This window comes from Hypanus sabinus, chromosome X1, assembly GCF_030144855.1.
Source record: "Hypanus sabinus isolate sHypSab1 chromosome X1, sHypSab1.hap1, whole genome shotgun sequence".
NCBI classification, from domain to species: Eukaryota; Metazoa; Chordata; class Chondrichthyes; order Myliobatiformes; family Dasyatidae; genus Hypanus; species Hypanus sabinus.
In genome coordinates, this window is record NC_082738.1 from 9734386 (window position 1) to 9748652 (window position 14267).

The 14267-nt window shown below is 41.0% G+C and overlaps 1 protein-coding gene across 3 annotated transcripts in view; it reads left to right on the plus strand.

Annotated features, from left to right (window-relative positions):
• The window catches only part of LOC132384559 (protein TANC2-like), a 764460-nt gene that overhangs the window by 693323 nt on the left and 56870 nt on the right, over positions 1-14267 (plus strand). For all 3 annotated transcript variants that reach the window (XM_059955744.1, XM_059955745.1, XM_059955743.1), the window contains one exon: positions 2944-3037. In XM_059955744.1, coding sequence (XP_059811727.1) covers positions 2944-3037 — 94 coding nt within the window. The remainder of the gene's footprint in view (positions 1-2943; positions 3038-14267) is intronic.

Here is a 14267-nt window from a genome sequence, read left to right on the forward strand (position 1 = left end):
TACAGATTGAAAATATTCCCATATGGTGGATGGAGATAGATAAATTCTTTCAGATGACTAAATGATTAAAGTAAAAGATACTAGAATGAAACAACAAGGAGTCTGATATAGAAGCATAGAAAATAGGTGCAGGAGTAGGCCATTCGGCCCTTTGAGCCTGCACCGCCATTCAGTATGATCATGGCTAATCATCCAACTCAGAACCCTGTACCTGCTTTCTCTCCATACCCCCTGATCCCTTTAGCCACAAGGGCCATATCTAACTTCCTCTTAAATATAGCCAATGAGCTGGCCTCAATTGTTTCCTGTGGCAGAGAATTCCACAGATTCACCACTCTCTATGTGAAGAAGTTTTTCCTCATCTCGGTCCTAAAAGGCTTCCCCTTTACCCTTAAACTGTGACCCCTTGTTCTGGACTTCTCCAACATCAGAAACAATCTTCTGCATCCAACCTGTCCAATCCCTTTAGAATTTTATACGTTTCAATAAAATCCCCCCTCAATCTTCCAAATTCCAGTGAGTATAAGCCTAGTCGATCCAGTCTTTCTTCATATGAAAGTCCTGCCATCCCAGGAATCAATGTGGTGAACCTTCTCTGTACTCCCTCTATGGCAAGAATGTCTTTCCTCAGATTAGGGGACCAAAACTGCACACAATATTCTAGGTGCGGTCTCACTAAGGCCTTGTACAACTGCAGTAGAACCTCCCTGCTCCTGTACTCAAATCCTTTTGCTATGAATGCCAACATACCATTTGCCTTTTTCACTGCCTGCTGTACCTGCATACCCACCTTCAATGACTGGTGTACAATGACACCCAATTTTAATATCACAATTAAAATTCAACTTCACTACAAGATATCCATAAGGATCAAAAAAAGAAAGTAAATCTTCATGGCTCATGTAAAAGTAACCACAAAAATGATTCATAGAGATAATAAAACTGTATTTAAATGAAGGTGGGCAATTAGTATGGACAATAATTGGAGATATAACCATATAATAATCACAGCACGGAAACAGGCCACCTCAGCCCTTCTAGTCCGTGCCAAATGCTTACTCTCACCTAGTCCCACTGGCCTGCACTCAGCCCATAACCCTTCATTCCTTTCCTGTCCATATACCTATCAAATTTTACTTTAAATGACAATACCGAACCTGCCTCTACCACTTCTACTGGAAGCCCATAGCACACAGCTACCACTCTCTGAGTAAAGAAATTCCCCCTCGTGTTACCCTTAAACTTTTGCCCCCTAACTCTCAACTCATGTCCTCTTGTTTGAATCTCCCCTACTCTCAATGGAAAAAGTCTATCCACGTCAACTCGATCTAACCCCCTCATAATTTTAAATTCCTCTATCAAGTCCCCCCTCAGCCTTCTACGCTCCAAAGAATAAAGACCTAACTTGTTCAACCTTACCCTGTAACTTAGGTGCTGAAACCCAGGTAACATTCTAGTAAATCTTCTCTGTACACTCTCTATTTTGTTGATATCTTTCCTATAATTTGGTGACCAGAACTGTACACTGTACCAAAAACTGTACCAAATTCGGCCTTACCAATGCCTTGTACAATTTTAACATTCCATCCCAACTCCTATACTCAATGCTCTGATTTATAAAGGCCAGCATACCAAAAATTTTCTTCACCACCCTATCCATATGAGATTCCACCTTCAGGGAACTTTGCATCATTATTCCTGGATCACTCTGTTCTACTGCATTCTTCAATGCCCTACCATTCACCATGTATGTCCTATTTGGATTATTCCTACCAAAATGTAGCACCTCACACTTATCTGCATTAAACTCCATCAGCCATCGCTCAGCCCACTTTTCTAATCTCTCTGCAAGCTTTGAAAACCTACTTCAATATCCACAACGCCACCTACCTTAGTATCATCTGCATACTTACTAATCCAATTTACCACCCCGTCATCCAGATCATTAATGTATATGACAAACAACACTGGACTCAGTACAGATTCCTGAGGCACACCACTAGTCACCGGCCTCCAACCTGACAAACAGTTATCCACCACTACTCTCTAGCATCTCGTATCCAGCCACTGTTGAATCCATTTTACTACTTCAATATTAATACCTAACGATTGAACCTTCCTAACTAACCTTCTGTGCAGAACCTTGTCAAAGGCCTTACTGAAGTCCATATAGACAACATCCACTGCTTTACCTCGACAACTTTCCTAGTAACCTCTTCAAAAAATTCAATACGAATAAGATAAGTGAGAATTTCATATATTGAGTTTTTTTCACATTGAATACCTCATTAGGTCATACGGGACAGAATCAGACTCTTGCTGATCATCAGTGATCCATATAAAGCTTGGTTCAAAGCCTACCATGCCTTGGTGATTCTCCAGTTGCTGAATGTTGTGAGCTCTCTGCCTCCACCACCTTCTCAGGCAGTGCTTTTCAGATTGCAACCTCCCCCTAAACTACTTACTCCTCACTTTAATCTAGGTCCTCTGGTCTTGGACATCTCTGCTATGGAAAAAGTTTCTTAGCATCTATCATTTCTATGCCTCTAGCAATTTTGTACACCTCTATCAGGTGCCCCCTCACTCTCCTCTGTTCAGGAACGATTGGATACCACTAGTAGTCATTAGAGCGAGCTAAAAATCACAAGCACAATGGGATAATTGGCCTCCTCCTTTAATAATTTTGTGAGAGAGGTTAAAAATTTGAAAATCGGGTCTTAATTATTCTCCACAAAGTTATTTTCTGTCCATTCACTGCCCGAGCTGCGAAAACAGTATATGAAAGATATATTTGATGTAACTTCACATGATGCATTGTAGTCAAGGATCTTATGAGATTTCCTGAAACTCATTACAAACAGGTAAATTTGGATGATATAAAAGTTGGGAACAAATGACTTTGCTGATCTTATTCTTGTAATGTTCTTTTAAAATTTATTTCAGATTGTCTCATATCTACTGGATCTGCCAGAAAAAGATGAGGAAGAAGTGGAACGAGCTCAAATTAACAGTTTTGATACTCTTTGGGGAGAAACAGGTATTTTTAGGCAAACATCATAGCTCTGTTCACTACATGGATCACGTAATAAACCTATCTCTGGCAGTGAATTCACAACCACCTATTTTAACAGTAGCATTGGATGAAGGCACTTGAGACTGGGTTTCATTTTGTCTTTGATCTGTACTCTGTAAATGGGGATGCATGTACACTTCGAATTTTTCTGAACATTCTTAAAATTAATACTAATATTAGGATGCAGCTTGAAAAAGGTAACTAATTGTCATTAGTCTATCATCTGATCCAACAAGTCTAAAGTTGACAACACCAAAATATTATTTATATCTCACAATAATTTAGTTATTAGAGTATCTACCTGCAGTTTACTTCATGATGTTCAGCAGCTCCTCCAAGTCTAACAGGATTCATTTGATTAAATCAAAGACATGATATTTTTATCTAACTTCTGCTAACTGGCTCCCTCAGATTACAGTGCATAAAGTAAAATTACATTGCTTATCTTAAAATCAAATGATGAATTGATGCTGGAAATATGAGTTGCTAATGATATTGCACCTGAATTCAGTAATCAGCAATATTATTAAATCAATTAACACTTGACTTAGTAATTGTTCAAAATAATTTAGAATTGTGTTATAAATTAAATAACTATATGTACACTGTCAGTTTAAAATTTTAAAACTATTGCAATGAGGAATTGAATTCAGACCTCTATGCTGATTTGTGTTCCAAAAAATATTCCATGGCATTTTGGACAGGCTACAAGTTTTATGATGCATATTCACAGCAAACAAGAAGTAGAAATTATTAGAGGCTCAGACAATTGATTTTTCCCTAACATAGAAAATTAAGAAAGACTGAATCTAATGAAAACATTTTTATTGTTGAATTTTTGCAGCTGTATTCTACTCTGTTACTTTTTGTGCAATTATAATACAATGGAAGGGCAATTATCTGGGCAAAGACTATTCAAACTGTAATCAGTAGGAAGTAGTTTATATAGTTCAAATCAGAAGTAAACTATTTGACATGAATGAGTTAATCCAAAAGCTACAAGAAACCAAAAATAACCTGCTGTACTGAGAAAACATTGGTAAAGTCAGAGGGATAACCAGATTGTTGTTTTTATAAAACTGTTAAGTTGCAACATAACCAAAGTAAAGCAATAATTTAACCCAAGTACTTTAACTAATCTTCAATTATACTGGTTGAAGCAATCCAGAATTGGAAGCATTTCTCAGAAGGATTGGGGAAAATGAGAGCCTGGGGGATGTTTACTGAAACTGTGTTCACTCATTTCCAACTGCCAGAATGATTTATAGAATTGGAAAATTTCACATATGATTAGAAATCTGTTTCAAAGCATGAGTAACTTCAGAGTGGTTTAACTATTTTAGAATCTTTTAAATTGGATGCTTTAAGTTTAAAAATTGGCTCCAGGCCACTACACTATTTAGAGTGTGCGATCACTTCTTTACAAAGCAAATAATGTGTATATTTCTGCATGATTGGCAGCTTTACTACAGGCTAAATGTTATCTCAGGGCAGAAGATTTGTGTCTGTTTCTGAGCATGGATACATTGACTTGGAAACTTAGTCAGTTAGAATTACTTCCTAAATTTTTTCCATCATCAGGGTCCCACATTACCCAGGTTATGCTCTCTTCTTGCTATTGCCATTGGGAAGAAGGTACAGGGGCCTCAGGACTCGCACCACCAAGTTCAGGAACAATTATTGCTCCTCAGCCACCAGGCTCTTGAACTAAAGGGGATAACTTCACACAACTTCACTTGCCCCATAATTGAAATGTTCCCATAACCTATCAATTCACTTTCAAGGACTCTTCATCTCATGGTCTTGATATTTATTGCTTATTTATTTATTTTTATTATTATTTCTTTCTTTTTATATTTACCCAGTCTGTTGTCTTTTGCACATTGCTTGTTTGTCTGTTTTGTTGGTGGGTCTTTCATTAATTCTATTATGGTTATTGTGTTTATTAAGTATATTCACAAGAAAATGAATCTCAGTGTTGTATGTGGTGACATATATGTACTTTGACAGTAAATTTTCTTTAAACTTCTGAACTTTAAATTTAATAATCTGCACCTGCATAATGGAACCCTTCTATTGATAGTCTTTCTGGTCCTACCATTGCTCTTGACTTTGCTGCTATCTTTGACAGATTACAATGCAAATGGTTTGTTGCATACATGGCTTTTCTTAAACCTGAAAAAACCTGTAATTTCCAAGGTATCTCCACAGTACTCCCAAATGAAGGTCATTGATCTAACAGTCAAACTGATTTCTATATAAAAATTGTTCAGTCACCAACAATTTTTCTCTCAGCACTGTGGAATTTACATTCCCAAAACAATTTGGTATTTTCAGTTTCATTTTGAAAAATAAGGTTCAGTACATAAAAAGTAGATTAACCATTAGTAAAGACGAAAGACAAGCAAATTTACCAAGTGTAGCACCTTGCACAATGGCAAAATGTGAGGCATTTCTCCCCATTCCAACATGAGGCCATTAGTGATCAACAGTAAATATGTCTGTTTTATTTTCTGCTTCAATTTGTTTGTTCCAACTGCAAGGGCTTTTCAGAAATACTGGGGAATGAGATCACATCTTCACTGTTAACACAGAACAGTTTGGGAATTTTTTTGAATCGATCAATTAATTGTATAACAGACATGTGTACCATATACAACAATAGTTTACGTGAACAGATTAATTGTGATAAGATTTAGATGCTATTTGAACTTCCTTGCATCCTCATTCATTCATCTTTTCAGCATAGCTTTATATTCCTTCCTAATGCATTTATCTAATGTCCCTTTAAATGCTTATATACTGTTTACCCCAACATGATCTTGAGTTCCACCTTCTTATCACTCTTTGTGCAAGTGTTTTTGCCTGGATTATTTATCTATTGGATTATTGATTATACTTGAATTAAGTTAAATTTCCAATTCTATTGTTTGTTCCGATGATTTTATATTTCCTTTTCCCTTTGAATTTTTCTCTTGTACAATTATTACATGCTTACTTACTGAAATGGAGTTATACAGCATGGAAGTGGCTCTTCTGTCTGACTTGTCCATGCTCACCAAGTTGCTTATCAGCACTATTTCCACTTACTTACATTTGGCCATATCCCTCTATTCCTTTCCTACCTGTGTATTTGCCCAAATGCTTTTTTAAAGCTCTGATTCTATCCTCCTAAACTAACTCCACTGGCAGCTTGTTCCATATACCCCACCACACATTGTATGGAAAAACTTCCCCCTCAGATCTCCTTTTAATATTCTCCTTATCACCATAAACCTACAGTATATCCTCTAGTTTTGGTAAAGAGCCATGACCTCCTATCCCTCTCTAATTCCCTTATAATTTTATAAACTACTTATAAAGTCAACCTCAGTCTCTCAAGCTCCAGTAAGAACAATCCAAGCTTATTCAACCTCATGTTGTAACTTAAACCCTTGATTTGAAACAACATCCTCATGAACCTCCTCTGCACATCCTTACCAGAACTGCAGAGAATATTCCAAGTGTGCCTAAACCAAAGCTTACATCATTACAGCTACAGCTATATTATATCCCAACTTGCATATTCAGTACCTTTGTTTATAAAGGCAAGTATGCTAAATTCCTTCTTCATTACGCTATTCAGCTGTATTGCTGACTTCAGAGAGCTATGAATTCATACCTGATGTCCCTTATTACATCTTAAGTTTCTGAGATGCCCACCCATCACTCTATGTCATAAATAACCCAAAATGGATTACCTCACACTGGATTAAAAGTCATCTGTCACCATTTTGATCAAGTTTCCAGCTAATATACGTTCTTGTGCATCCTTAGCACCATCCTTGTTGTCTGCAGTTACACCAATTTTTGGGGCATCAGCAACTCACTTACAGACCACAGGCATACTGATCAATGTCATTTATAAATATGGCAAATAACAAAGTTCCTAACACTGAACCTTACACTGCACCACTGGTTTCAAACTTTCAGTCGGAAAAGGAAACCTTCTGCCTCCTATCACCAAGCTAATTATGGATCCATTTTGCCAAAAAAGCTTCAATCCCATGTGCCCTAACTTTCTGAACCAGCCTATTGTGCATGATGTTATCAAGAGTCTTGCTGAAGTCCATGTACACTACATCTCAACAACGGTTGCTTAAAAGTATAGAAGGGACAAGCAGGGGGGCCATTGTTGGGAGTAGGCCAATGGTGATAGTAAGGGTGTTAGGCTTTGGCTGAAAGGAGGCTTCGGCTTGAAAGAGACATAGGCTCTGGTTAAGCTTCTATTAAGGTTCCCTTTTTTTTCCTCTCTTACTGTACCTAGTGTAGTAAATGGTTTCCAGAGTCCCCCTGGGAACTACATCTGCGTGAAGGTCATCCAGCTGCAGCTCCTTGAAGACCGTGTTAGGGATCTGGATCAGCAGCTGGGTGACCTTTGGCTTGTACTGGAGAGTGAGGAGATAATTGATCAGAGTTACAGGGAAGTAGTCACCCCTAAGTTGCAGGAGGCAGATAGCTGGGTGACTGTCAGGAGAAATGGAAATGTGAATAGGCAGTTAGTGCAGAGCACCCCTGTGGCCATTTTCCTCAATGGTAAGTGTACTGTTTTGGATACTGTTGTGAGGGATGACCACCCAGAGGAATGCCACGGAGACCAGGTTACTGGCGTTGAATATGGGTCTGTGGTGCGGAAGGGAGAGTGGAAGAATAGTGGAGTGGAAGTGATAGGCAGTTCAGTAGTTAGGGGAACAGACGGGAGATTCTGTGGATATGAACAGGATACTCAAGTTGCCTCCCAGGTTCCAGGATCAGGGATGTCTCAGATCGCGTCCATAGCATTTTGGAGAGGGAGGGAGAGCAGCCAGATGTCTTGGTACATATTGGTACCGATGACATTGGAAGGAAAAGCAAAGAGGTCCTGATGAGAGAATTTAGAGTGGCTAGGCAGAAAGCTGAGAAGCAGGAGATCCAGGGTAGTAATTTCTGGATTACCGCCTATGCCATGCACCAGTAGGGGTAGAAACAGATGATTTGGCAAAATAATGTGTGGCTCAGAGCAACCTGAGCAGGGCTTCAGGTTCTTGGATCACTGGGATCTCTTTTGGGGGAGATGGGACCTATACAAAAGTGATGAGTTGCACCTGATCCTAAGTGGGACCAATGTTCTCGCGGACAGGTTTGTTAGAGCTGTTGGGGAGGATTTAAACTAATTTGACAGAGGGGTAGGAACTGGAGTAAAGGGACTCCGGATAGGACAGATGGTGAAAAAGCAAAGACAGCGTACACTCAGATTGTCAGGAAGACCAAGCAGATGGTAAGACATAGTTGCAGCCAGCAGAATGAATATCAGTGCATTAGGGATACAAGAACAAAAAGGGTAGCAAATACAGCACTCAAAGTGTTACATCTCAATGCACAAGGTATAAGAAATAAGGTGGATGATCTTGTACTTTTACAGATTGTTGGGAGATGATGTTGTGACCATCACTGACTGAATCTTGGCTGAAGGATGGTTGGAGTTGGGTGCTGAATGTCCAAGGTTACGCGTTATATCAGAGGGATAGGAAGGTAGGCAGAGGGGGTGGTGTGGCTCTACTGGTAAAGAATGGCATCAAATCAGTAGAAAGATGTAACATCGGAATGGAAGATGTTGAATCCTTGTGGGTTGAGTTAAGAAACTGCAAGGATAAAAGGATGTTGATGGCAGTTATATACAGGCCTCTCAACAGTGGCTGGGAGGTCGTTCACAGATTACAATGGGAAATAGAAAAGGTGCGTCAAAAAGGCAATGTTATGATAGTCATGGAAGATTTTAACATGCAGCTCGATTGGGAAAGTCAGGTTGGTAATGGATCTCAAGAGAGTAAGCTTGTTGAATGCCTATGAGAACGCTTTTTAGAGCAGTTTGTTGCTGAGCCTACTAGGCGATTAGCTATACTGCACAGGGTGTTATGTCATGAACCGGAGGTGATTAGAGAGCTAAAGGCAAAAGAACCCTTAGGAAAAAGTGATCACAATATGATTGAGTTCAACTTGAAATGTGATATTGAGAAATAAAGTCTGATGTAGCAGTATATCAGCAGAGTGAAGGAAATTACAGTGGTATGAGAGAGGAGTTGGCTAAAGTAAATTGGAAGGAGATGCTGGCTGGGATGACAGCAGAGTAGCAATGGCTTGAGTTTCTGGGAAAAATGAGGAAGGTGCAGGATAGATGTCCACCGCTATCCAAAGGTGGAGCATTCCTGTGAAGCCATTTGTAAGCCGAAATGTAAAGCGAAGAAGCAATTGCCATTAATTTATATGGGGAAAATTTTTGAGCATTCCCAGACCCAAAAAAAAATAACTTGACAAATCATACCAAATAACACAAACATATAATAAAAGCAGGAATTATATGATAAATATATGGCCTATATAAAGTAGAAATATTGTATGTATGGTGTAGTTTCATTTATCAGAATCGGGAAGACAGCAAGCCAAAATCGATTTGGAAAAAAAACGGCACGTACACGCATGCGCACACAATTGCCCGCACAAGGTTTCACAGTCATGGTAGTCTTTCTCAGGGTAAACACACATATAAAGCAGGTGTCTTTTTTTCATATGTTATGAACCCCATAATTGGGTGTCTTACCAGCAAAGATAGAAGTGTCCGTTGAAGTCTGGTGATACTATTTTCAACAGTATTTATTAGTAAAAATATACAAAAATAATATCAATGCAAATATACAGATAATATACGTCAGCAATACTAAACCTAAAAGTGCGGGTATAATAATAATCAATAAGAAACAAGCTCTATCGCTGTCTAGGGGATAATGAATTGTCAGATGGAAATATAAAGTTCAGTTCAGTTCATGCAGGCTGCGGTAGTTGTTGATCGCTGTGTTGCAATTGTTGGAGAGAGAGAGAGAGAAAATGTGTAAGCAGTAACAGCTATTATCTTGCCAACCTTCCTTTACGATTTTGATCCGTCGATGCGTTGTTGTTGTGGCCATTCACATATGACCCCCTCCGTCCTTTAGCTAGACCGTTCTTCCGTGGTGGACTCGTCACCCAGGCAAGGGTGGACACACACACACAAGCCCCCACCGGCCTCGCTGTAAAACGCTGTGAGTTAAAATTTACTGACCCTTCGTTCGGTCTTCGATGTCCCACCCTGTCTCATGGGTTTCTGATGCTCACTAGCGTTTCTCCTGGCGTGTCTCAGGGGTGTTCCCCCAAACCTCACTTTTATCCCCACTCACGGGGTCTCAGGTGTCAATCAGGTTGGGATGATGTAACCCATCAAACCAGCCCACTCTGGTTGCCCCCTGAGGGGTTTCAATGAATAGAACAGTACCAAGTACACAATCCTTCTCCAAAAGACAATAGCAGTAATCAATGGTTCCGCTCCTCTTTTGTCAGTAGGGGACGTTCCACCTTGTGTATCTCTGAGCTGTGTGTGTCTCTCTCATTAACTTTCATGAGCTGTTATCAATAACAACTGCCCTGGCAGCTTTCCTTTGTCTCTCTTACTTCCTTGGTAGCAGCATCAAAATAGTAGTGATTTGCAATTCTCCAAAAGGGGGGAGGCAGGGGCCACTCTGCACCCTTCTGCCCATCAGAGTTGTTCATCCTTCGTAACACATAAAAATGAAAATCCTCTTTGGTTAGCGAAAACAATGTAGGTCTTTCGTAACAGCGAGCTGTCGTAAAGCAAACGTTCAAAAAATGGGGGCCACCTGTGTTCCAAAAATAAATAAACACTCAAGTGGCAAAATGGTACAACTGTGGCTGGCAAGGGAAGTCAAAGCTAATGTAAAAGCAAAAGAGTGGGCATACAACAAAGCACAAATTAGCCGGAAGACAGAGGATTGGGAAGTTTTTTTTAAAACCTACAACTAAAAAAATCATTACGAGGGAAAAGATGAAATATGAAAGGAATATCAAAGTGAATGGAAAAAGCTTTTTTAAGTATGTAAAAAATAAAAGAAAGCTGAGAGTGGATATAGGACTGCTAGAAAATGAGGTCAGAGAAATAATAACGGGAGACAAGGAGATGTAGGATGAACTAAATGAGTATTTTGCATTAGTCTTCACTTTGGAAGACACTAGTAGTGTGCCAGATGTTGAAGGTATGAGTGCAGAGAAGTAAGTGCAATTACTATTACAAGGGAGAAAGTGCTCAAAAAAGCTGAAAGACCTAAGGGTACACAAGTCACCCGGACCAGGTGAATTGCACCCCAATGTTCTGAAAGAGGTAGGGGTAGAAACTGTGGAGGCATTAGAAATGATCTTTCAAAAATCATTGGACTCTGGCATGGCACCGGAGGACTGGAAAATTGCAAATGTCACTCCACTCTTTAAGAAAGGAGGAGGCAGCAGAAAGGAAATTATAGACCAGTTAGCCTGATCTCAGTGGTTGGGAAAATGTTGGAATCAGTTATTAAGAATGAGGTTATGGAGTACTTGGTGACACAGGACAAGATAGGACAAAGTCAGCATGGCTTCCTTCAGGGAAAATCTTGCCTGATGAACCTGTTGGAATTCTTTGAGGAGATTACAAGTAGGATAGATGCGGTGGATGTTGTATATCTAGACTTTAAGAAGGCCTCTGACAAGGTGCCACACAAGAGGCTGCTTACCAAGTTAAAAGCCCATGGTATTACAGAAAAGATACTGACATGGTTAGAGCATTGGCTGATTTGTAGGAGGCAGTGAGCAGGAATAAAAGGATCCTTTTCTGGTTGGCTGCCAACAACTAGTGGTGTTCCGCAGGGGTCGGTGTTGGGACCACTTCTTTTTATGCTATATCTAAATGATTTAGATGATGGAATAGATGGTTTTGTTGCCAAGTTTGCAGATGATACGAAGATTGGTGGAAGTGCAGGTAGCGTTGAGGAGAAAGGTAGGCTGCAGAAGTCCTTAAACAGATTTGGAGAATGAGCAAGAAAGTTGCAAATGAAATACAGTGTTGGAACTTGTATTGTCATGCATTTTGGAAGTAGAAATAAATGTGTAGACTATTTTCTAGACAAAGAGAAAATCCAAAAATCTGAGATGCAAAGAGGTTTGAGAGTCCTTGTGCAGAACACCCTGAAGGTTAACTTGCAGGATGAGTTGGTGGTGAGGAAGGGAAATGCCATGTTAGCATTCATTTCAAGAGGTCTAGAATACAGGAGCAGGGATGTGATGCTGAAGCTTTATAAGGCAGTAGTGACACCTCACTTTGAGTATTGTGAACAGTTTTGGGCTCCTCGTCTAAGAAAAGATGTGCTGGCATTGGAGAGGGTTCAGAGGAGATTCACAAGAATGATTCCAGGGATGAAAGGGTTATCATACAAGGAATGTTTGATGACTCTGGGTCTGTACTCACTGGAATTTAGAAGAATGAGGGGAGGGGGATCTCATTGAAACCTTTCAAATGTTGAAAGGCCTAGACAGAGTAGATGTGGAAATAATGCTTCCCATGGTGGGGGAGTCTAGGACAAGAGGACACAGCCTCATATAGAGGGGTGTCACAGAAACACAGAAAATATACAGCACAATACAGGCCCTTCGGCCCACAAAGCTGTGCCGAACATGTCCCTACCTTAGAACTACCTAGGCTTTACCCACAGCCTTCTATTTTTCTGAGCTCCATGTAGCCATCTTAAAAGACCCTATCGTTTCCACCTCCACCACCGACACCGGCAGCCCATTCCACGCACTCACCACTCTCTGCGTAAAACAACTTACCCTGACATCTCCTCTGTACCTACTTCCAAGTGCCTTAAAACTATGCCCTCTTGTGCTAGCCATTTCAGCCCTGGGAAAAAACCTCTGACTATCCACATGATCAATGCCTCTCATCATCTTATACACCTCTATCAGGTCACCTCTCATCCTCTGCTGCCCCAAGGAGAAAAGGCCAAGTTCACTCAACCTATTCTCATAAGGCACGCTCCCCAATCCAGGCAACATCCTTACAAATCTCCTCTGTACCCTTTCTATAGTCTCCACATCCTTCCTGTAGTGAGGGGACCAGAACTGAGCACAGTACTCCAAGTGGAGTCTGACCAGGGTCCTATATAGCTGTAACATTACCTCTCGGCTCCTAAATTCAATCCCACGATTGATGAAGGCCAATACACCGTATGCCTTCTTAACCACAGAGTCAATCTGCGCAGTAGCCTTGAGTGTCCTATGGACTCTGATCCTCCACACTGTCAAGAGTCTTACCATTAATACTATATTCCGCCATCATAGTTGACCTACCAAAATGAACCACTTCACATTTATCTGGGTTGAACTCCATCTGCCACTTCTCAGCCCAGTTTTACATCCTATCAATGTCCAAGTTAACCTGTGACAGCCCTCCATTCAATCATGGTTTGGCTTCGCGAACAAAGGTTTAGGAAGGGGTCTGCCCACATCTGCTGCAGGCTCGCTGGTGGCTGACGAGAGCAATATGGGACAGAAAGACCCGGCCGCAGCAGCTGTAAGGGAAAGAATGGTTGTAGACGTGGGTGTGTCCTTTGGCTTGCGCAATGGTTTTTTTAGGTGGAGTGCAATATGCACGGTACTGGCCTCACCCTTTACATCCGGGATTATTCTGCCATAGCCTAGCAAGCTGGGACGGTGACAGTGAGGTCCTCGGGTCGTAGGAGTTATGTGGGAGTGTCCTTCTCCTGAGGAGTGGATGGCCTGACGAGGCTGATGAGCCCCACCTGCCCGCGTTTGGTGTCAGAGTTGTCCTTCTCTTAGGCTGGCTCCCAATCAAGGCTAACGGGCCCGGACTACCCATCCAGTTATACTGCCGGACACTCGGTCGCACCATGACGTAGCAAGCTCAGTGGAAACTGGGGGGGGCACCAACAAGAAGGTGTTGCTATGGACGCAGTAGCATAGTAAGGGCCATCTGCAGTGGCCTCCTGCCTAGCAAGCGGCGATCACTACACCTGGAAAGGAGAGGCGATGTTTTGCGTGTGCACTTTCCCTGGGTGAGCGGGACATCTGGCCCAGACCTCACCCGCCACCCCCCCCACCCTCCACACTATCCACAACACACCTAACCTTTGTGTCATTAACAAATTTACTAACCCATCCCTCCACTTCCTCATCCAGGTCATTTATAAAAATCACAAAGAGTAGGAGAACAGATCCCTGAGGCATACCACTGGTCACTGACCTCCATGCAGAATATGACTCGTCTACAACCACTCTTTGCCTTCTGTGGGCAAGCCAATTC